Source organism: Rhincodon typus, chromosome 4 (assembly GCF_021869965.1).
Source record: "Rhincodon typus isolate 14 chromosome 4, sRhiTyp1.1, whole genome shotgun sequence".
Classification (NCBI taxonomy): Eukaryota; Metazoa; Chordata; class Chondrichthyes; order Orectolobiformes; family Rhincodontidae; genus Rhincodon; species Rhincodon typus.
The window spans coordinates 101,986,974-102,009,680 of record NC_063335.1 but is presented as its reverse complement, the minus strand read 5'-3'; the positions used below and the strand labels follow the sequence as shown (position 1 = coordinate 102,009,680).

Below are 22,707 nucleotides of genomic sequence, written 5' to 3'. Positions count from 1 at the left end.
GTTTTTCCAAGTCTCCTTGAATGGACTAAGTCAAATGTAGCCTTGATGTCGAGGGCTGTCACTCTCAGCTCTCCTCTGGAATTCAGCTTTTTTGTCCATGTTTGAACCATGGCTGTCAATGAGGTCAGGAACAGAGTAGTCCTGGCAAAACTCAAACCAGATGTCACTGAGCAAGTCATTCCTGAGCAGGTGCTGCTTAAAAGCATTGCTGATGACACCTTCCATCACTTAAGCATGATCAAGAGTATACTAATGTTAATCAACAACTAATTTCTAAATAGTAATGAATTTATGGCATAGAGTTACAAGGCATTATTTAATCCCTGCATCCTCCTCCCCCCTTACAGACTCTATTTGACAATATTTTACCCACTTACTTAACCTATCAGTACATCAACAAGTTGTTTGTATCGCTCTCACAGCTGTCCTTCCACCTATTCTTGCATTATCTGCAAAATTGGCTGCAGTATATTCATTTCCTTCCTCCATCTCGCTAACATATATTGTTAGGTATGGATGGCAGTTTCCTTCCCTAAAGGACATATGGGTTTTTCCAACAATCAACTAGATTCTTAATTCCAGATATTTATTGAATTCAAATTCCACCATCTGCTGTGGAGGATTTGAACCCAAATCCCCAGAACAATATCTGGGTCTCTGGATTAACAGTCCAGCGATAATACCACTAGGCCATCCTCCCTTATTCTGGATCTGACTTTTCTCCCTTCTCCTTATAGCAGACAGTGATGAATGAGAATCCTCATTGACTTTGACATTTGCCAACCAGAAATATATCCCAATAATTGGCTAGCTCCTCAGTGCTGTTCTAAAGTTCCCTATCCGTTATTCACTGTTTCACCATTGTGCCTCACAAGGTGCAAAAAGTCATGAGCAACACTGACCTTCCTAGTCACAGGGACATCAAAAACCCACAATCAACGTGCTAAAATTCATGCTGGCAATTCTTGTGAACAGTGGCTAATAATATTGCCATGACTATCAAATCTTGAGATAAATGCAACTGCAGGACACATGCAACAGTAAGACCAATGTGCTCTCATTGACCTAACAGCAAAAGTCTTTGTCTTTACCCTTGCATGTAAACAATGGGCAGCACTTGAACAAGTCTGTACAGTATATAGATAACAAAGCCAACTAGCCCACATGTGGAAGGTGAGGCCTGACTCAAAAAAGTAACTGGGGCCTTGAATCCTATACAATATAACATACAAAATCAACCTGCTCACTGAATTCTTTCAAACGGGCAATTTGGACTTCTCATTGCTTAGTTTGTCCTGCCACAAAAGAGTTGATTTATTCATATAAATACCAAAGTTATGAAAATATGTGGTCCGACAAACGCCTCACAAAAAATGCAACTTACTCTTGTGCTAAGAATGCAGCAGCTAAAGAATAATAAAATGAGGTTGCAGAAGTTCACTGTATTCTAAATATGTACACATAATTACAAGACTCAAACCTTAGTGGCTGGATCAAATCAAATGCAGAAATCCACTCAATTCAGATTTTTTTGAAATTTTCTTTGTATTACGCTTTTTAAATTCTATCTGATGAGCTTAGCTTATCCTTGAAGCTGTGACCACAATAACTTAGATCTCTACATTTAAAAGGCAATGAAAGTCATTGACAAGGCAATGACACAATCAGAACACACAGTGAACAAGGAATAGTCTGAGAGTTCCATAGGTTCATTGCATGTCAGACAATGTTACAGTGCCTGTTCACAGGAACACTATTTCAATGAGAGAACAGTTCTAGAAATGTTGGAGGGAAGATGGAAAAGATTTAGATTAGATTTATACTGTATCGTCACATGTACTCGTGTACAGGAATACAGTTAAAAAGCATACAAAGGCGCCATCTTAGTATGCAAAAGACGGGATTAAAAACAGAAGCAGAAATAAAAGAAACAGTCAAAAGAAAAGAAAACATCCAGATCAGTGCCCCGCTTCCTCTATGAAACAAAGCCACAAAATCCATCCCTCAGTCTGCGAACTCTCAGGTGCCCCAAGTCATGTACTTCACCGCAGTCAGGTACCTGGGCCCAGCCACGTCCCAGAGCCGTGCCTCCACCGTTGGAACCGTGTCACCATTCTTCGGCGCCATCTTACCTCCATCGGCATCGTCACCGCCATGATCAAAGGGAAGAAATAAATCATAGGTAGACAAGTGTCACCTGATATGAGGAACCAGGTGGCATGCAATTAAAAAAGAACTGGTCCAACACAAATGCAAAACAATATTTGAGGCCACGAACAAAACACACAGTAATCTGACAGCAATGCAATAGAATTTAGATTGTATCTTTCCCTGGTGAAGCAAGCTAGGTTCCACACATCAGGCTTAATCCCAGAGCTTTGGCCTATAAAGCAAGTGAAAACAAAGTTATTTCGGCACTAAAAACACAGACAAACACACAGCAAGTACTACGGTTCCTTGAATGAGTCAGAATTGAGAAAATGAGTTTTTGTGCTTTGGGAGATGTATTTTCAGAAACCAAATAGATCTGACACACTTTTCAAATATGATCACACAGAAGTGTACCCATCAACGCAAGAGTTGTAGATTCTGGAAAAACTTAACTTCAAACAAAAAATCTATATTTGCATTATTTTTTCAGATGGATTAAATTGCAACTAGGGAAAGGAAGAATTCTATTCAGAATTCAAAGTCATCACATTTTCTAAAATCAGCACATTCCCTTTTATCCATAGAAAATAGGATGTACATAGGAAGGCTGTACTTATCAGACATGCCCTCACAAAGCTACATTAAACAATTAATTTCAAACATGAAGCTAATAGTATTTATCATAATCTGATGTTAATTAACAACTAGCTTCTAAATAAATAGCAATGATTTTTTGGCATGGATTTACAAGGCATTATTTAATCTCCGCATCCTGTAACCCACCAGTAGATACAAACAATTCAATACTTCTTAAACAGTTTAGTAGCTTCTGGATACATTTGAATTAGCATCTGTTATTCTATTCTTGCAACAAATGTGTAAAATATTCACTGAAATATCAAATTAATGCAATTGGTCTATTTCCTGCTCTGTGTATGACATGTAAATTGGACAGTGCTAGCGCACAGCATTGCATTAGGTTATTGCTACATTATGTCTCAGGTCCAATAACAGAGAGGCTTGGATAAGGTCAAGAAATGTAAATTCAAATAATAGCACAGGAACTAAACAGGGATGCAAGGAGTGTTTTTCTTGTTTATTCATTCAGAGGATGTGTCGTTTGCTGACTGGACAAGCATTTATTACCCATCCCTTAGCGCACTCAAATATGATGTTGACCTACTTCAGTGTTGTTGGAGCCGTAAACATCCAAATAAGGTGTTTTTTTTTGGGGGGGGGGGGGGGGGGGAGGGGGGGAGAGTATTCCACCACACTCCTGACTTGTGCCTTGTAGACGGTGGACAGTTTTGGGGGAGTCAGGTGGTGAGTTACTCACTGCAAGATTCCTAGCCTCTGAACTGTTTTTGAAGCCACAGCATTTATATGCCTAATTTAGTTCAGTTTCTGGCAAATGGTGATCCCAAGATGTTCAGAGTGAAGGACTCAGAGATGCCATTGACTGTCAAGGGACTATGGTTAGATTCTCTCTTGCTGAAGATGGTCATTGCATGGCACTTGTGTGGTGTGAATGTTACTGATCACTTATCAGCTCAAACCTAGATATTGCCCTGTTCTTGCTGCTTATAGGCACGGAATACGTCAGTGATAGAGGCATAGCAAATGGTGATGAACATTGTACAATCACCAGTGAACATTCCCATTTCTGACCTTAGGTTGGAGGGAAGGTCACTGAGGAAGCAGCTGAAGATGGTTGAGCCTTGGAGACTACGGGGTAAGGGAGGGTTAGCAGTTCCTGTAGATGGGTTGGAATGGTGCATTCTTTATCTGTCAAGATCTTCACCCGTGTCTCACAAGTGTGCCTCCAAATAGTTGTTAGTGTAAGAATTAAATTGACTGGAAGAGTTAAATAGAGATTTCAGAGTTCATGGCAAAACCAAAAGGAGCAGAATTCTCCAAAAGAATCTTGTACACCAATAGGGCTTCATCAGCAGAACCCTCCAGAAAAACCTTGAAAATCACAAAACATTAACTGGTTTAGGAGACGAACGGGCCGGGGGCATGAGCCTAAATAGATAGGGGATGAAGCAAACATACCAGGAATAGAGACAACTTCGGGCATGGATAATGAGGCCCTGCTTGGGTAAGTAAAGATATTCACCTAGGACAAGAGACTCCTGCCTTTTGCAGACAAGATTGTAATTCTAATAAATAACTGTGCACATGACTAGCTGTGCATTAAAATCAAATGGGTTTCTTGTCTTTAGCACAGCTATGCAGTAGCCAACCTAGGGCAGATGCTCCCTGCAGTTGCTTGAATAAATGATCATTAACCTGTACCTGATGGTGGCCAATCAGTAGAAGCAAACACAAAATTAATGAATGACAGTGGCCATACCCAAGAGGCTACTTGACAGACAGGCCAGATTAGGCGAGTATAGTTGTCAGGTCTCCTACCCTCAGCTACCTAGGGATTTGTCTAGCATGCAGAGATTGATTCTGGGAGACCAGACAGATGAAACCAGGTTGAGGTCTAAAGGCCTTCAAGGCAGATCAGCACCATACTGTGGAATGAGTAGAGCTCATTATGACACAGAAGACATCATGGTCACACTATACATTCAAATCCACCTCTAGCTGTGTAGACTTGTCTTGCTACTGGACAAAGATGGGTCAAAACAAGAGAGCTGAGGCTGGCCATGCACAACTTCCCTTCAACGCAATTCAATTTATCTATTGTCATTCTTTTATCTGTTTAGTGATGATGTAGCAGGTTTGGATTCACTGGGAGCTGGAACCTGGACACAGGTGCCTTGAGGCATAGCCCTGTTTGTCACTGGAGGAAGCAGAAATGGAGCTTGGTGTGTCTACATGAGTCACTAAGTATATAGTACTTAGTCTGGTAGAAGGAAGGAATTAGAAAAGATGCTGTTAAAAGTGTCTACTTCACTTCTCTGGGCAGGAGGTCATAGCTGGAAAGGATCTCTATTAACATGATCATAATTCACTCTGAAGAAAAAATAAAGATTACACCACTGACTTGTGGATCATACGTTCTACCATGGACAACGTTGCTGGACTGAGAGAAGAACTGCACCTATTGATAGAGAACTGGTTAGGTTGCTGTCCTTAAGTGACATGTGACTACCTGAAACCAGTCAGCTCAAAGAAATTGATGCAGGTTAAACATTTCTTTGCAGTGATTGTGAAAACAAAAATAGAACAAAGATGGTGTGGACTTTGGTGTGATGAAACATCTTGTCAGTAAGATACCCTTGAGAAAGGCAAGTTGTCAATTATCATCCGATGGGTTAAATCCACCATTTGTGTACACTCCAAACATGAGCAAGCCTAAAGAAATCCAGGATAAATTCTATGATGATCTCCACTCCTAAACTACCACTGTGCCAAAGTCAGACATGCTAATGGATCATTATGCAGATCAATGATCTCCTCCTATTAAAGATACTTGCTGAGCTTGAGTATTCAACACCAGCACAGTTTTCTCCCTTTTTTTGGATCCAAACACAGTCAATGTGTTTAATCAATCATGCTATCACCAGACAAGTAGTATGCATGTAATTAAAGGCATATGCGACACTTCAGTACTACTGTACTGACCAACATAACATCTTTACATCATTTCAAACTTAAATGTCAAGGTCCCCAGGGGATGAAAATCTTGAGGCATCTCAAGGTCTCAAAGTTCATCAGACGGTCAGGAATGAGTCTCTCTCAGGGAAACTCGATAGTCACTTTGTGCAGTGAAAATGGATACATTTTGCACTGAGAATGACAGGGCAATGTTCAGGGATACAATGTATTTTACTGTTCTGGAGGACACCCACCTTTCTTTTTTCTTTATTCATTAACAGGATGAGGGTATCACTGACAAGGTAGCATTTATTGTCCATCCCTAATTGCCCAGAGGGCAGTTAAGAGCCAACCATATTGCTGTGAGTCTGGACTCACACGTAGGCCAGACCTGGTAAGGACGGCAGTTTCCTTCCCTAAAGGACATTAGTGAACCAGATGGGTTTTTCCGACATTTGACAATGGATTCATAGTCATCATTGGATTCTTAATTCCAGATGTTTTATTGAATTCAAATTTCACCATCTGCCGTGGCGGGATTCGAACCCAGGTTCCCAGAATGTTATCAGGTTCTCTAGATTAGCAGTTGAGCAATAATACCAGGAGGTCATCACCTCCCTGACATCAGCTTGGTAGAATTAGAAAACAGAGAAGCTTAAGTCATATGCAGACTACAAAATCTAGAAGGGATTTCATGATGCTCCAAATTCTGTCGTCAAGTTTCAGTTTACTGGTCTATCACTAATCATCAGTGCTGATGGGGCAGTGCTATGCACAGAAAAAGCATATATTTTGGAAAGCTGGGCAGAGCACTTTTAATCATATTCAATTTGCCTTTATCCATCAGCAAAAATGCAATCAACAAGTTTTCATCAACTGCCCTCATGACTCTCTCATACTGAGAGAAACAAAGCACACAATCGAACTCCCAGCCAGTGACAAGGCTCCAGGACCTGAAGCTATACCAGTTATGGATGACAAGACCAATGTCTGGTCTCAACTTTATAGTCTATAGAGCTGTTTATAATGTTGGCTTGATTACAGCTGGAGTAATGTGTGCAGTTCTGGTGTAGTTCTCAGCCCCTACTGTACTCCCTGTACATCCACGACTGTGGTGCTAAATTCCGAACCAACGCCATCTACAAGTTTGCTGACAACACCACCAAGGTAGGACGGATATCAAACAACAATGAGTCAGAATACAGAAAGGAGATATAGGGCTTGGTGATGTGGTGCAATGAAAACAACCTCTCTCTCAACATCAGCGAAACTAAAGAATTGACCATTGACTTCAGTAAGAAAGGAGGATAACACTCCCCCATCTACATCAATGGAACAAAAGTTGAGAAGGTTGAGAGCGTCAAGTTCTTAGCAGTGATGATAACCAACAACCTGTCCTGGACTTCCCATGTAGATGTGACAGTCAAGAAGTCACAACAACGCCTCATCTTCCTCAGGCAGCTCAGAAAATTTGGCCTATCCATAAGGACCCTCAGCAAGTTTTACAGATGCACCATAGAAAGCATGTTATCAGGGTGCATAATGGCCTGGTATGGCAACTGCTCTGATCAGGACCATCAGAAACTAGAGAAGGTTGCGTGCAGACCATCACGGAATCCAACCCTCCACGAATGGACTCCATTTACACTTCTCGCTGCTGCAGAAAGGCTGCCAACATCAAAGACCCTTTCCATCCCAGTAATGCTCTCCTACAAGCTCTTCTGTCAGGCAGAAGATATAGAAACTTGAACACATGCAACAACAGATTCAACAACAGATTCAACAACAGCTTCTTCCCTGCCATTATTAGACTGATGAATGGACTCTCTAACTTCAAACAGTGTCGGTCTTGTTAACGTTGATCTTGCTTCGTGCACCTCCTGGGCAGTGTAACCTATTTGCCTCGCTCTGTCTAAGAACCCTGCCAACTGTACTTCCTTGCTTACTATGATTTGCCTGTACTGCTCGCAAACAAAGATTTTCACTGTACTTAGGTACACGTAAATGCAATAAATCAAATCAAATCACTAGATTACTGCAAGGACGAGATTGCACTAGAGGCAGTGTTGAGACAATTCACCAAACTGTTGCCTAGGCTACAGTGATTCAGCTATGAAGAGACTAGATAAACTGAAGTTGTTTTCTTTCAAGCACTGAAGGCTTAGTGGGAACCTGAATAAGATGTGCAAAATTATCAGGGGTTTAGATAGGAAGAAATCTTTTCCTCATAGTGAAGGGATAAATAATCAAAGGGCAATTTTAATGTCAGGAACAGGAAGTTTATAGAAGGGATCTGAAGAAAATGTATTTTAATCAGAAAGTGGTGGGTATCTGGAACTCACGAACAAAAAGGGTGATAAAAGGAGGAACTATCAAGACATATAAGAAATATTTAGACGATCACATGAAACACCATCGCGTACAAGACTGTAGGCCAAGAGTTGGAAAATGGGATTAGAATAGAAAGATGTTTGATTACTGGCACAGGTACAATGGGACTAAGAGTCTTTTTTCTGTGCTGGAAGATCTCATTGACTTTCCATGACTCTATGTGGAAACGAGAGAAACTCTGAAAAAAAAAATCAAAAGGTGCCTTCACCGTCCACTTTTCATCAAAAAGGAACTCACCAATCTTGCAACAATCACCAGAATCCTTCTGAACGGCTTGGAGCAACATCTTTGATTGGAATAAGTAATGTCTGGAGGGACACGGGCCAAGCACAGACAAATGGGACTAGTTTAGTTTGGGATTATAGTGATTGGACCGAAGGGTCTGTTTCTGTGTTGTATGCCTCTACGATCTGTTGCCATATAGTTACATTTCAGAAGAAAAGGTGAAAATACATTGATGTGGTGTAGCAGTTAAACAACTCCAGCAAAAATGCCAACATAAAAAGGCTACTGACTCACAGAAAGCTGAGAAGGGCTTTCGAAGATAATGGAGAAAGTTAGCTGCACTGAGAAACTGACCACAACTGGAATGCTTTGCTCATTCAATGATGGCATACTTGAGCAGTTCTGAATGATTGTAAGACGCCTTGCCCATACCCAGTCATGAATAAACAATGCTGCATGCTAGCACCAAATCTCTTCTTCATGTTTTTCCGTGCCATTCTTTCTGATGTCTTTCATGATGTTACTGTTGTAATTAAAATCAGTCATTGCATGGACAGGAAGCTGTTCAACCCCTTAGCTATCTCCAGACAAAGACCAAGGTATTGAAGGGCAGAGTTTGTGATTTCCTGTTTACCAGTGTACCAGCTGCCAGTTCAAGGTGAACATGCCATATCGCACGAACATGTTCTCCAAAGCACATGAAACTTCAGCCTTATCAGTGTGAAGAAAACAAAGTTGAGAGTTGGCCTGTTCCAGGTAGAACAGTATTTTCAGCCCATCATTACAGCCATGGCCAGGACCTATGAGCAGTGGATAAAGTTCACTTTTCTTGGCAGCACACCCTCTCAAGCTGTCTATATCGATGACAAAGCACATTCGAGAATTGCCAAGAAAATAATGTAGCCTTTGGCAAACTTCAAAGATCACTCTTGGTAAGAGGTGTTAATCTGCCTACTGAACTACAAGTCACTAGAGAAATAGCCCAGTCTTGGACTGTGCACTACAGTCATGATGAGAACATCAACCATTTTTGCTCGAAATGGGTTTGGAAACTTCTAAAGATCAGATGAAAGAACAAGATACCAGGCATCCTCATCGCATTGACAGTCACAAGCGAGCTCAGCTGGTCTTGTAGCCAGTATGCTCAACACTCGCTCACCAAAGTAAATCTTCTATGGCTCAAGTCTGAGATGTGTCTCATGGAAACAGGAATACACTGAAAGCTCCACATATGAGTTTTCACTTTGACTTTGAGTTTTGGGAAATGCTTGCCCAGGATTCCTGTTCATTGTTGATTCAATTTTTTTTTAAAAATGGTGCATCTGCTTTTGCAAGCAAGCATATATCAGAAGCTGAGAGAAAACGGAAGCAGCAGAAATCCAAAGCAAACAACTAACTCAACCGACTCCCACAGCTACCTAGAATACACCTCCTCCCACCCACCTTCCTGCAAAAATGCCATCCCCTATTCCCAATTCCTTCGCCTCCACCGCATCTGCTCCCAGGATGAGGCATTCCACTCTTGTACATCTCAGATGTCCTCGTTTTTCAAGGACCGCAACTTCCCCCCCTCAGTGGTCAAGAACGCCCTCAACCGTGTCTCCTGCATTTCCCGCAACTCATCCCTCACACTCCGTCTCCACAATAACAACCAAAACAGAATCCCCCTCGTCCTCACGTACCACCCCACAAACCTCCGGATCCAATGCATCATCCTCCGACACTTCCGCCATCTGCAATCCGACCCCACCACCAAAGACATTTTTCCCTCCCCACCCTTATCTGCTTTCCGGAGGGACCACTCTCTCCGTGACTCCCTTGTCTGCTCCACACTCCCCTCCAGCCCCACCACACCCGGCACTTTTCCCTGCAACCGCAGGAAGTGCTACACCTGCCCCCACACCTCCTCCCTCACCTCCATCCCAAAAAGTCCTGTTGTAAATAGGACAGGGATACAACAAATAATTCTGTTTTGAGAGATAGTAGGAGCTGCAGATGCTGGAGAATCTGAGATAACAAGGTGTAGAGCTGGATGAACACAGCAGGCCAAGCAACATCAGAGGAGCAGGAAAGCTAACGTTTCGGGTCTAGACCCTACTTCAGAAATGGGGGAGGGGAAGGGGATTCTGAAATAAATAGGGAGAGAGGGGGAGGGTCACCTGCACATCTGCTAATGTGGTATACTGCATCCGCTGTACCCGTTGTGGCCTCCTCTACATCGGGGAAACCAAGCGGAGGCTTGGGGACAGCTTTGCAGAACACCTACGCTCGGTTCGCAATAGACAACTGTACCTTCCAGTCGCAAACCATTTCATCTCCCCCTCCCACTCCTTAGACAACATGTCCATCCTGGGCCTCCTGCAGTGCCACAACGATGCCACCCGAAGGTTGCAGGAACAGCACCTCATATTCCGCTTGGGAACCCTGCAGCCCAATGGTATCAATGTAGATTTCACAAGCTTCAAAATTTCCCCTCCCCCAACCACATCCCAAAACCAGCCCAGCTTGTCCCCGCCTCCCTAACCTGTCCTTCCTCCCACCTCAAGCCCCACCCCCGTCTCCAACCTACTAGCTCATCCCGTCCCCTGGACTGACCTATCCCCTCCCTAACTCCCCACCTACACTCACCTTTACTGGCTCCACCCCCGCCTCTTTGACCTGTCTGTCTGTCTCCTCTCCACCTATCTTCTCCGTTATCCATCTTCTATCCGCCCTCCCACTCTCTCCCTATTTATTTCAGAATCCCCTTCCCCTCCCCCATTTCTGAAGAAGGGTCTAGACCCGAAACGTCAGCTTTCCTGCTCCTCTGATGTTGCTTGGCCTGCTGTGTTCAATTGACTCTACAACTTGTTATCTCAGATTCTCCAGCATCTGCAGCTCCTACTATCTCTCAAAACAGAATTATTTGTTGTATCCCTGTCCTATTTACAACAGACTTTTTGGGTACAGGTCAGCCTTAGCAGCTGACATCCCCTTTGAAATTTACCAATCACTTGGTCATCTTTTCCTCAAGGGAAGAAGAAGAAAGCATAGCAGCAGTAAGACTTGAAATCAATTAATGAAGTAAAATCTGGAATAACATCTAGTATCAGTAATACTGATCATGATAATTAGTATGCACTTGAAAGTCTTATCCTAGTGTTACTGGGAATCACACAAGCAGCAGTGTGCATATCAACAGCCATGCAAGAAGCCCAAAAAACAAATACTCTTGGTCATTTGTGGACTCCAAGTAGATATCCCTCATTCACCGGGACTCAGTACCTGATCAAAAGATCCTGCACTGTGCAAGAGCTGGCTTAATGAGAGCCATCCATTTGTGATTCTTATCCCATCTGACCTATTTATAACAACAGACCCATAGAGGTATGGTTGATGCTTAACTGTCTGCCAAAATTACCTACCAAGCCACGTATTTGAGAAGTGATATCCAAAATATAGGAATGAAAAAACAGAAAAAGAACATTGTTTCTAGTCACAATTCTATCAGTAACTCATCTGACATTTGGATAAGATTTGAGACTGTTGCTTTGCTGAATGGTTGGTATGTCTTCTAGTCAGTGCTATTTACTTGTTATCTATAGTGAGTGGTCCGGGAAAACACGAAAGCGATGGTCACCAATCTGCATCTCCAGTAAAAATCTCATTCACTGAGCCCATTTCACTGCCAAATGTACGAAGTGGAGGAGAAAAATAATTTAATTTCTACTCTCTCATTTTTGATCAGTACATTTGTGACAAATGAACATAAATCAATACTAATAAAAAGTTACTTCCTTTAGCCTAACCTACAAAACAATTCATTCATCTTTATTATGAAAATAATTGCATTTTGTCACCCTGTTCCAAATGTAATCAGTTTGAACATACTAAAATAAGCAGCATTTCTATATTCAAGAATAGCTTGTCCTCTATTTCAACTCTCAGCTTCACAGCTAAATGTCCTTGACATAAAGGACTAAATTAGTTTTAAGTTTCACACTATGATGTTATTAGCAAGTCTCAGTTACACCTGATGATCATTCCAAGACCAGTTTTACAGAGGTGAATCGATGACCATTTTTGTATGTGGCCATTATTCACACATATAAGATTACACAATGCAGTTTGAGCATAACAGTAGACAAAGCCATTAGTCTTCTTGTAAAAATCTATATCAAAAAGTGACTCACAGTCCATCTCTAAGCTCTTGTGTGTCATTAGGCGTCCCCAGAGCTTGCAGACTCTTCTCTAAGGAAGTCACTGCAAAAAAAAAAGGTGAGGATTAATGAGAATGAGAGGCTGAAACACTGGCTGACAGAAAGGTCAGGCTCTTCCACGAACATGCTGCCTTTTTGCTTTTGTGTGATCCAGTTAAGATTTATTGATGCAATAAATTTAAAGCAAGAAGTCTTGCAATTCCAATTTGATACCCAACGGCAATATTACAAACCGCAGGAGATGTTGGCTGGAAGACAAAGATTAAACATTGAAATGGATTGATATTTCTGTTTTTTTCTCCCCCAATCTAAAATTGCTGATAAGAGTGTAATTTACACATAATTGACTCACAGGATATGATGTGGGTGAGATATAAATGTGCGCAGTCTGGTCACTTCAGAGGTTAAAATGTAAAAAAATCTGAAACAGGAGCCCAGGCCTACTTGAACTTGCCAGTTTCTGATTTTAATAGAGGCAGCATGAAGAACACAGAAGTGCACTTGCAGAAAGGGGTTTATCATCTCATAAAAATGTGGTCATGTTCCTTGAATTGAAGATCTGTTTCAGTTTTTAACCACAAATTGCAGGGATTCACCAAATCTCAAGAAATTCAGCAGCTTAAAAAGGTGAAGTAATTGGTTAATTGCTTTTATACGAAGAATTTGTGAACCAGGCAAAAAACAAAAATGGAGTCTTTCCTCCAGGTACAACATTTCCACTAAGAACCACCATATCCCAAGAAAACGCTCAACTCTCTGTTCCCACAAGTCAACATTAGACCCCAGCAGCCATCAGCAGAGCCCATCCAGACTATCACAGAATGCCTCCACACCACACCTCTTGTTGGGGTCCAGCCATTCCACCAAAGGACTCCCCCAGCATCTCCTTTTGGACCACAGACATCCAGCATCCCCTGACTGTGGTCTTCAGCAGCACCATCATTTGATCCCAACTCCATTCCCCACTCCCCCTCAAACACATACACACTCCAGTCATGTTCCCAGGAACCATCATGGGGCTCTCTCTCTCTCTTCAGGCAATTGGAACCCCTAGTTGAGGATATTGCCTGGATACGAGGGCTTTAGTTGTCAGGAAAGATTGTACTGGCTAGGCTTGTTTTCTTTGGATTAGAGAAGGCTGCAGTAATAAGTGAAGTGTATTAACTTACAAGGGGTCCAGATGAAGTGCATGGGAAAGAACTACTTCCCTTGGTTGAGGGGTTCAAAGATATAAAGTTAAAAATGATTGAGGGGCCCAGCAATAATGTGTATTTAGAACTCACTGCCTAAAATGTAGAAAAGGCAGAAACCCTCATATCATTTACAAAAGATTTGAATATGTCCTTGATCTGCCTGAACATATAAGGGTATGGACAACTGACGTGGATACAATGGATCAATTGGCCACTTTCAAATTCTATGTTTCTACATATTCTTTACAAATTCTAGTGAATGCTTTCCCTTATCCTATGTATTTTATTTTCTTCATGTGAATTACCTGGAAAATCACCTTTGTTTAGCTTCGGCTTGTCAGTAACAATTGTGTGTTCAGCATTAATAATAGTCCAATTTTCCCCTATGGTGTTTAGCACTCTGCCGCATTCATTTTTTTAGCTCCTCTTTTGAAACCTGTCCTTTTAAAATTATGCACAAAACTCCTTAAGTTGGGAATTTCTGAATCCCATATTACAAATGGATTTATTGTGTTGTACTCGCTCTTTTCAGGATTGTCCCGTGCTATGTCACAGCATGAAAGAGAATGCAAGTGGGAAGAAAGCATATTACATTACAAATGTTAAATGTCCACATAAAATTTCTGCTTTCCGCACATACTGGAAATTGAGAAAATACTGGAAATGCTCAGCAAGTCACGTAGCACCTGTGGAGAAAAGCCAACTCAGTAGGCTGAGATTTCGTGAGGGGCTTTATTTCAAACTTACCAGGCTACGCTCAAAATAAATACCATTTTCCAACAGTTCAGAAATAATGGCAGGTTACGATCTCACACTCACATAAGTGACATCACCACACCCACCACGTAAAACATCAGCTGCAAGTGCAACTTCATTTGATACATTTTTTTAAATTAATTCATTTTGTAGGATGTGGTCATCTCTGGCTTGGCCAGCATTTATTGCTCATCCTTAGTTGCTCTTGAGAAGGTAGTGGTGAACTGCTTTCTTGAACTGCCTTCTGTGGGTTGACCCACAATGCCATTGCGGAAGGAATTCCAGGATTTTGACCCAGCAGCAGTGAAGGAACAGTGATATATTTCCAAGTCAGAATGGTGAGTGGCTTGGAGGGGAACTTGAAGATGGTGGTGTTCCCATATATCAGCTGCCCTTGTCCTTCTAGATTGAAGTGGTTGTGGGTTTGGAAGGTGCTGTCAGAGGATCTTTGGTGACTTTCTGCACTGCATCTTGCAGATAGTACATACTGCCGCTCGTGGGCATTGGTGGTGGAGGGAGTGATTGCTTGCGGATGTAGTGCTAATCAAGCAGGCTGTTTTGTCCTGGATGGTGTCAAGCTTCTTGAGTGTTGTTGGGGCTGCACTCATCCAGGCAAGTGGGGAGTATTCCATCATACTCCTGACTTGTGACTTGTAGATAGCGGACAGGCTTTGTGGAGTCAGAAGGTGAGTTACTCGCCCACAGTATTCCTAGCCTCTGTCTAACCTGCTCTTGTAGCCACTGCACTTGGGGGCGGGGGTTAGATTGTCTCTTGTTGGTAAAGGTCATAGCCTGGCATTTGTGTGGCACAAATGTTACTTGCCACTTGTCAGCCTAAGTCTGGATATTGTGCAGATCTTACTGCATTTGGACATGGACTGCTTCAGTATCTGAGGAGTTGTGAATAGTGCTGAACATTGTGCAATCATCAGCGAACATCCCGATTTCTGACTTTATGACAGAGGGAAGGTCATTAATGAAGCAGCTGAAGATGGTTGGGCCTAGGATACTACCTTGAGGAACTCCTGGAGCTGAGATGACTGATCTCCAACAACCATGACCATCTTCCTATGTGTCAAGTATGACTCCAACCATCCAAGAGTTTGCCCCCTGGTATCCATTGATCCAGTTTTGCTAAGGCTCTGTGATACAACACTTGGTCGAATGCAGCCATGATGTCAAAGGTTGTCACTCTCCCCTCACCTCTGGAATTCAGCTCTTTTGTCCATGTTTGAACTGAGGCTGTAATGAGGTACTGGGATTTTTGTTGATTCAGGTAAGTTTCTGAAATCTGTACAAACCAGATAAGTAAATTTGTGAACCATGGGGAAGCCTGCTGTGATTTCCAAAACATTTTGACTGGAAAGTTGAAAACAGCTTGCTAATTTCAAATATCATAATGTCACAGTATATTATGTGTACAATATATTTTCAATGTGCTGATTGATTAAATGGCTGTGTGATTAAAAAGTAAATGAAGATTAAACTGAGCAGCATTATGGAAGCGCTTATGTGCATTAGATTATTTTATCCAATCGAAAACAATGGACTTTCATACAGTTCAATCTGGGAGCAGGAGCTTGCAGAAACTGTCACATAATCCTTGCATCCTGCTCTTTGCTCTGCCCAACAGAGCAGACAAGAGGGGAACAGCTAGGACAGCAGCAGCAGCAGTATTGGGGAAAAAATGGACACATTGATTAGGAGGAACATCCCACCTTCAGCATGACAGATTGGGCATCATCAGGTAAAACAAATCAGACAGGACTCAACTGGTCCCCACTTCCAATAGATTCGAGTTTGATTGATTGCAAATCTGTTCTTGCCTGACAGACAAGTAGCTCTTTTTCTGTAGTCAGTAGTTGAAAATCTGATTTAAATGAGTCATTAAGGAAGGTGTGGCCTATAGAGCCTAACAAGCATGCGGAAAACTTGGCCTGCTTGGTAGCCATCCTCCTTTGGCCCCACTTCAGCCCTGCACTCAGTCTGCTGCCCAACTCTGGAAATATAAAATTCTGTTAAACTGGACTTACATTTAGCAGATGGGAATGTGACAACAACTGGGCAATAGTCTGCATTGTGTTTCTTAATTTGAAGTGGGATATCCATCCCTATGTCAATGATTTTTCATCAAGATCTGAAACCCTGATCAAAAATAACTTGAAGCATTTTTCTCTCTCTCCACAGGTATATGCTACCGGATCTGCTGAGGATTCCCAGCATTTTCTGTTTCGTAGCAGTCTCCAGTTTAGATTTGACTGGGAGTGCTGTAAGCCTACATTATGGTGTGTCAAAACTCTTATCATGAAGTTAAAATGAAGCCCAATGGTCCCACGAGATTTTCATCAGCTAGCTGCACATTTTTGAGGTTTGAAAGAATATACAGCCAGTAATTGGAAATCCACCCCTTCCCCCCCCATCAAACTCCAAGTTTAGCCTCACTAAAACATCATCATTTAATTAATTTTTCTAAATATTTACTGCTGTAATGCAAAATGGACCACATCCAGCATCTTGTTTATAATCAGTGATGTAAACCTTTAAGATGGGAACTGGAAATTCTGCTGGTCTCAGTTCCTGAACACGCCTTTTGTAACATCAACCCTAACACAAACAGCAGGAATAACACACATTCTTCCCAGATAGAATGACACCGTACTTCAATGTATCTGTCGCTAGAGGCTGCCAGTGCATTTACACAGTGGCCGAAATCAGATGAGAACTTAATGAATGCACCAAGATGATTAACACTGTTCCACAGATAAAAAGGAAAATGCAAAAGCACAGAACCCTACAAATGCAAAGGAGCCCATCAGGGAGGGGGAAATCTACAGGAATAATACATGTTGCAAATCTGAAACAAAAGTCAACACACATTTCCATCCGCATCTGCAAATAAATGCAAGTTCATATTCTATTTGTGTTGCTTATTCAGAATTGAAACAGAAATCCAAGTTAATATTTCAAATGGAATACCTCATTATGCCCTTTAAGAAGCCGATGTCTGATTTTGTGACAGTTTTTAATGGCTAGACTCTAGTCCACGAAACGCCAAGAACCCTTTTAATCTTGCTTTTTTCTTAAACCTCCTCAAACAGCAAGCAAGAAATTTCATTTCATTTCGACCACCCCAGCTTTTTTTTGTAATTGCATAAGCTTTGGATTCTAACAAACAGTAAAAATGGCTCTGATTTAATCCACCACCCATTGCATGGCCAAGAGACCCAAGGAAGTAAAGGAACACCTGATGTACAGGGCAATTTACAGTGGCTTCCAACCAATTTAAACATTTCCAGTCTACAGTGATGCATCACCTCCCCCACATCACTTCATAGACTACAGTACCAGAAGCAATTACCTCCCTTCCATTGCAGGCACTGTGCTTTTGTCAGAAATTCAAAAGAAATCGTGTGGGAACTGCTATAACACGGATGGAAGCATTAAAAGCAACACTGTCAATACAGCTCTGTGCTCCTCCCAAATTTTGAGTCCCTGAAATGAAATGTCTTTTCAGCTAACTTGTGATCTGAAAAAATAATTCTCTGACAGTTCAGCACTTTCTTCGTTGATGTAATAGCAGAAAATATTATTAAAAATGAAAATTATCTATAACATACCTGAAATAAACTGCTGTAAGCATTGAAAACCAAACTAAAATCACAAACTAAAATCATATTTTTGGTGCAAACTGGAATAATAAAGTTTGTAATATAGGGATCGTAAGTTCATCAATTACTATTTCATTACGATTTGGACCGTTCTTTATCTCACATTTCACGTTAGAACCCTACTAACAGCAGCAAAAATAATTTTTGAGCTAAGTGGGAGATGAAATGATTTTTAAGTAGTCTTACTAGGCACTAACACAGCCATTTGCTGTAACATGTATTTCTACTTTGTAGTTTAGCCGATAACTAGAAATGGAAATTAGTGTAATTCGGACAATTGATGGAAAGGTGCCCAAATCATGCAACCATAGATCAGGTACAGTATAAATAAAGGCCATATGAGTCACCACATCCTTCTGGGTTCTTTGTAAAAGCCACTCAAGCTGGTCCCACTTCTCACGCTTGCCCCTGATCTTGCATTTTATTTTCTCTTCAGGTAATTATCAAAATCATTTTTGAAAGCTTATGAATGAACTTGCCTCAGTTACACTCTCAGGAAAGTGCATTCTAGATCTTAACCACTTGCTGCATATAAAAAATGTTTTTTCTCATGGCTCAAGATCCTGAAACTCCCTCCTTAATAGCTTAGTCAGTCTACTCATACCAAATGAACTGCTGTCGTTTAAGGAGGCAGCTCACAGCCACCTTCGTAAGGGTGGTTGGTGATGGCAATATTTCCAGGCCCAGTCAGCGAGAACCACATTCCATGACTGGATAAAAAATAACATCTCTTTTGACACTTTGGCCTCGGATTTTTGACTCTTTAAATGGTTTTTCGTTGTCCCAACTCTATCCAGATCCCTTACGATTTTGAATAAATCTATCAAGTCTGCTCTTAATCTTCCCTTTTTGAAGGAGAACACTGCTGGTTTCTCTATCTACTTCACGGAAGTCCCTCATTCTTGGCAACATTTGTTTAACTCTATTCTGAACCCTGTACAGTGTCTTCACATCATTCCTAAAGTACTACGGAGCATGATAAAGTATGCCAATTGTTTCTGCACTTGTATTTTCTAAAGATTTACCAGAACTTCCTTGGCTTGATTCTATATGTCCCCTATGAAATAAAGCCTAAGATCCCATATACCTCAGTAACCACGTTCTCAACTTGTCTTGTCACCTTTGAGTACATATTCTACCAGGTCCCTTTGTTCTTGCACCTTCTTTGGAATTGTCATCATTTTTAAATCTACTTATTTAGATATGTTATGACATGCATCTAGGACAGATGGGACTTTAACCCAGATTTTCTGGCTGAGAGGTAGGGACATTACCACTGCACTACAAGACAGTAGAATGTGCTATCCCACTAGCCACAACTCTTACTCTCATTTTATATCTCTCCGCATTCTTTCTACCAAAACACATCACTTCATATTTTCCAATATTAAATTTAACTTTCCATATGTCTGCCCATTCCATCAGTCCTTCTGAATTCTATCACTGACCCCATCAGTGCTAACAATAATTTCAAGTTTAGAGCCACCCTACATTTTTGCAATCATGCTCTGTACACCCCAAACTAAATCATCAATATAAATCATAAAAGGAATGGTTGCCATCTGGGAAATTCCCAATCTATACCCTCCACTAGTACAAAAAACTATTCATGATTGCTCTGTTTCTTTCACGCAGCAAAATTTGTATCAAGGCTGGTATTGTCCCTGTTATATCACAGGCTTTATGTTTGCTGACAGATCTGTCATGCAGCACAATGATAAATGCCATTTGGAAGTTTACATACACTCGTACTGATCGTAACAAGGCCAACCAGGTGGACCTCAAGATTGGTTATGCCATGCAACTGGATTTGTAAACTCACTGCAGGGACACAATTTGTATAAAGAATTAGCCTTCTGCCTAGATTTGACAGACTGTAGGATTCGTTGGGTAAAGTGAAGTTAAAGTTAGTATAGTCCCAGACGACCATAGGGCCACTCTCTCATTGCAGAAAGAGACAAAAAGTGGTGAATTTAACCCAAGGGTCACCACACATCAGGTGAGGGCTGAGATTGAGAAGGTGGGACGCTCATGATAACTTCATCTGGTTTGGGAATGAACCCACACTACTGGCATCAGTCTGCATTGCAAACCCGCCATTCTCACATTACACTCACCACCAGCAATCTCTCTCTAATGAGCAAGCAGTCCTCTTAGACTATAATGGCTTTAACCATGTGTTGGTTATCCATTATTTTGCCTTCCTAATTCAATGGGGAGCTACAGGGGGCTGTCAATTAATTCACAAGGCTTTTAACTGTCGTTTTCCTTATTAATACAATCATTACATTGCAAAAACACAACCATCGCAAGCTAAAGTAATAGATATGAACATAAAGTAAACTCACCATTGGTGTTAATGCGGAAGATGTTTGCTGTAAGTTCCTGAAAAACCTCTTGAATTTCATTGGGGTCAATCTGAGATGCTATTTGGATATAACAGAAATAAAATTTACCACATGATCAACACAATAACCTCATTTAAAATATTCAAACTAAATTGCTCTGATTTTCTTAAAATGAAATGGCAGCATTCCTTTTAGTAAGGTTGCTTCCACCAAAATAGCAGAGACACTTAATACTGTATTAAATAACTGCGTAATAACATCACCAAAAAGAAACCGGAGTTGACAACTTGTTAAAAAACTGCTTGGCTGTAACTAAAACCATTAATAAAACTTCACTTGTGGCCATACTTTAGCAAATTTTTTTTTTTTTTTAAATACATCAAGCATTTTTTCTTAAACAATATCTATGATTGGCCCAGCCCACACCATCGGGTGTGCAACATTACCATGATCATTACAAATGCAGACAAAACTGGGATTTTGGCAACTGCAACTCAATAGCTAATGTGGCGCCACATTGAGTGACTGCTAAAGCTGTTGGAATTATTATTGCTGGATATTCAAGACATTTTGTATCTGAAATTTTAATGGCATTGTGCTGCTGGCACCAGGGAGGACAGAGAATATTTCAAGTAGTATCAACCTTGAATTTACCTTAAATTGTGCAATCAACCATCTGAATATATCAACACTTCGAGGGTGGAGAGTGGCAAAACCCTCTGCTGAGATGAAAATTAGGCCCTAGGTGGAGACAGTAAGCATCATCTAAAGAATTGAGAAAGATAGCACGTCTTGTACAAAGTCCAACGTCATTCCCAGTGACAGGATCCGGGAATAATGTCAAACAATATCACTTCCATAAATAAGCAGATGGACAGTGTCATAGCAGTAATACAAGAAGCCAATAATAACTCTCTGGGGGCATGGCATGGCAGCTAGTGGCATTTAAAAACTCAATTAACAATAAGATATGAAATTGAAGATTAGTTTCATGGTCACCATTACTAACACTAGAATTGACACTGATTTTTTTTTTAAAAAGAGGAGAGGAAATCTGACATTCTCACCCAACCTGGCTTTAATGTGACTCTAAACTCCCAGCAATAACCACTTAATTCAAGGTAATTAGGATGGGCCTTGCCAGCAATGCTCATATCCCATCAAAGAATGAAGCAAGATAAAGTGATGGCACCAACATGACTATTTAGAGTTTTACTAATTAAGTAGTGAGATTCTTAGACAACCCAATGAATGGAGATAATTTGAAGCAAATATATGCAAGATGCACCGTCATAACTCGACTCATATCCTTCAACAAAACATTTCAAAACCATACTCTCCATTACCTGAAAGATTAAGGGTAACATAGGACCAGCACCAGCTGCAAACTCCTCTCCAAGTCACACACCATCCTAACTTTGGAAGCATATCACTATTGACAGACTAAGATCCTGGAACTTCCAACAGTAGTAGCTCTGTGGGTATAACTATCCAACATGGGCTCCAGGTTCAAGAAGGCAGCTCATCACTATGAACTTGCCATTCAATGTGGCACCGCTCACATCTTAGGTGCAGCCACCTTGGATCTCCTGGTTCCAGTGTTCTTTAACTCTGAACTTTCTCTCTGTCTTAAGCTCGGCTATCCCAGAGGATCAACTCAGTGACCATGGAGTCCTTCAGACAACATTAGTCATCATAATGAATTTCAAACTAACTTTGTTGTAAAGCAATGTTTCTTGCGCTATAAGCATATTGTTCTTAAATTTAAAACAAAGTCCTATGAGAGACCCGAGTCACAGACACAATCTAGTCCTACCAAAGCTTCTTGCTGACTCTTTCTCTATTGGTTATCTCTGAGACAGCCTGATCATATGGACAGTTACTGGAAATTCCTTGACTCCCAAAGAAACCTACTTCTCAAAGAGAGAATCAGCCTAACAAACCAAGATTCCCACGTCCCACCTAAATAAGGGTGTGCTGACATGAGGATCAGTGCCTAGCCATATTTTTGCAAAGAGTACCTGGTAAATACCAGCGCCAACAAAAGAGAATCCAACAATCTTCCCTGGAGGTTCGATAGCAATGCCATTACTGAATCTTCCACCATCAACATCTTATCACAGCTACAAGGTGCCAAAGACTGAAAATCTGCAATTAGTAACATACCCGCCAACTCCTCAAAGCCTGTGAACCATCTTTAAGACACAGGCAAGGAATATGAAGG

At 41.2% G+C, this 22,707-nt stretch overlaps 1 protein-coding gene across 8 annotated transcripts in view; it reads right to left on the bottom strand.

The window, feature by feature from the left end:
• Positions 1 to 22,707, bottom strand: part of tsnare1 (T-SNARE Domain Containing 1) — a 716,417-nt gene that overhangs the window by 409,623 nt on the left and 284,087 nt on the right. For all 8 annotated transcript variants that reach the window (XM_048595867.1, XM_048595873.1, XM_048595875.1 and 5 more), the window contains 2 exons: positions 20,484 to 20,561; positions 12,492 to 12,561 (listed from right to left, as the gene is read on the bottom strand). In XM_048595867.1, coding sequence (XP_048451824.1) covers positions 12,492 to 12,561; positions 20,484 to 20,561 — 148 coding nt within the window. The remainder of the gene's footprint in view (positions 1 to 12,491; positions 12,562 to 20,483; positions 20,562 to 22,707) is intronic.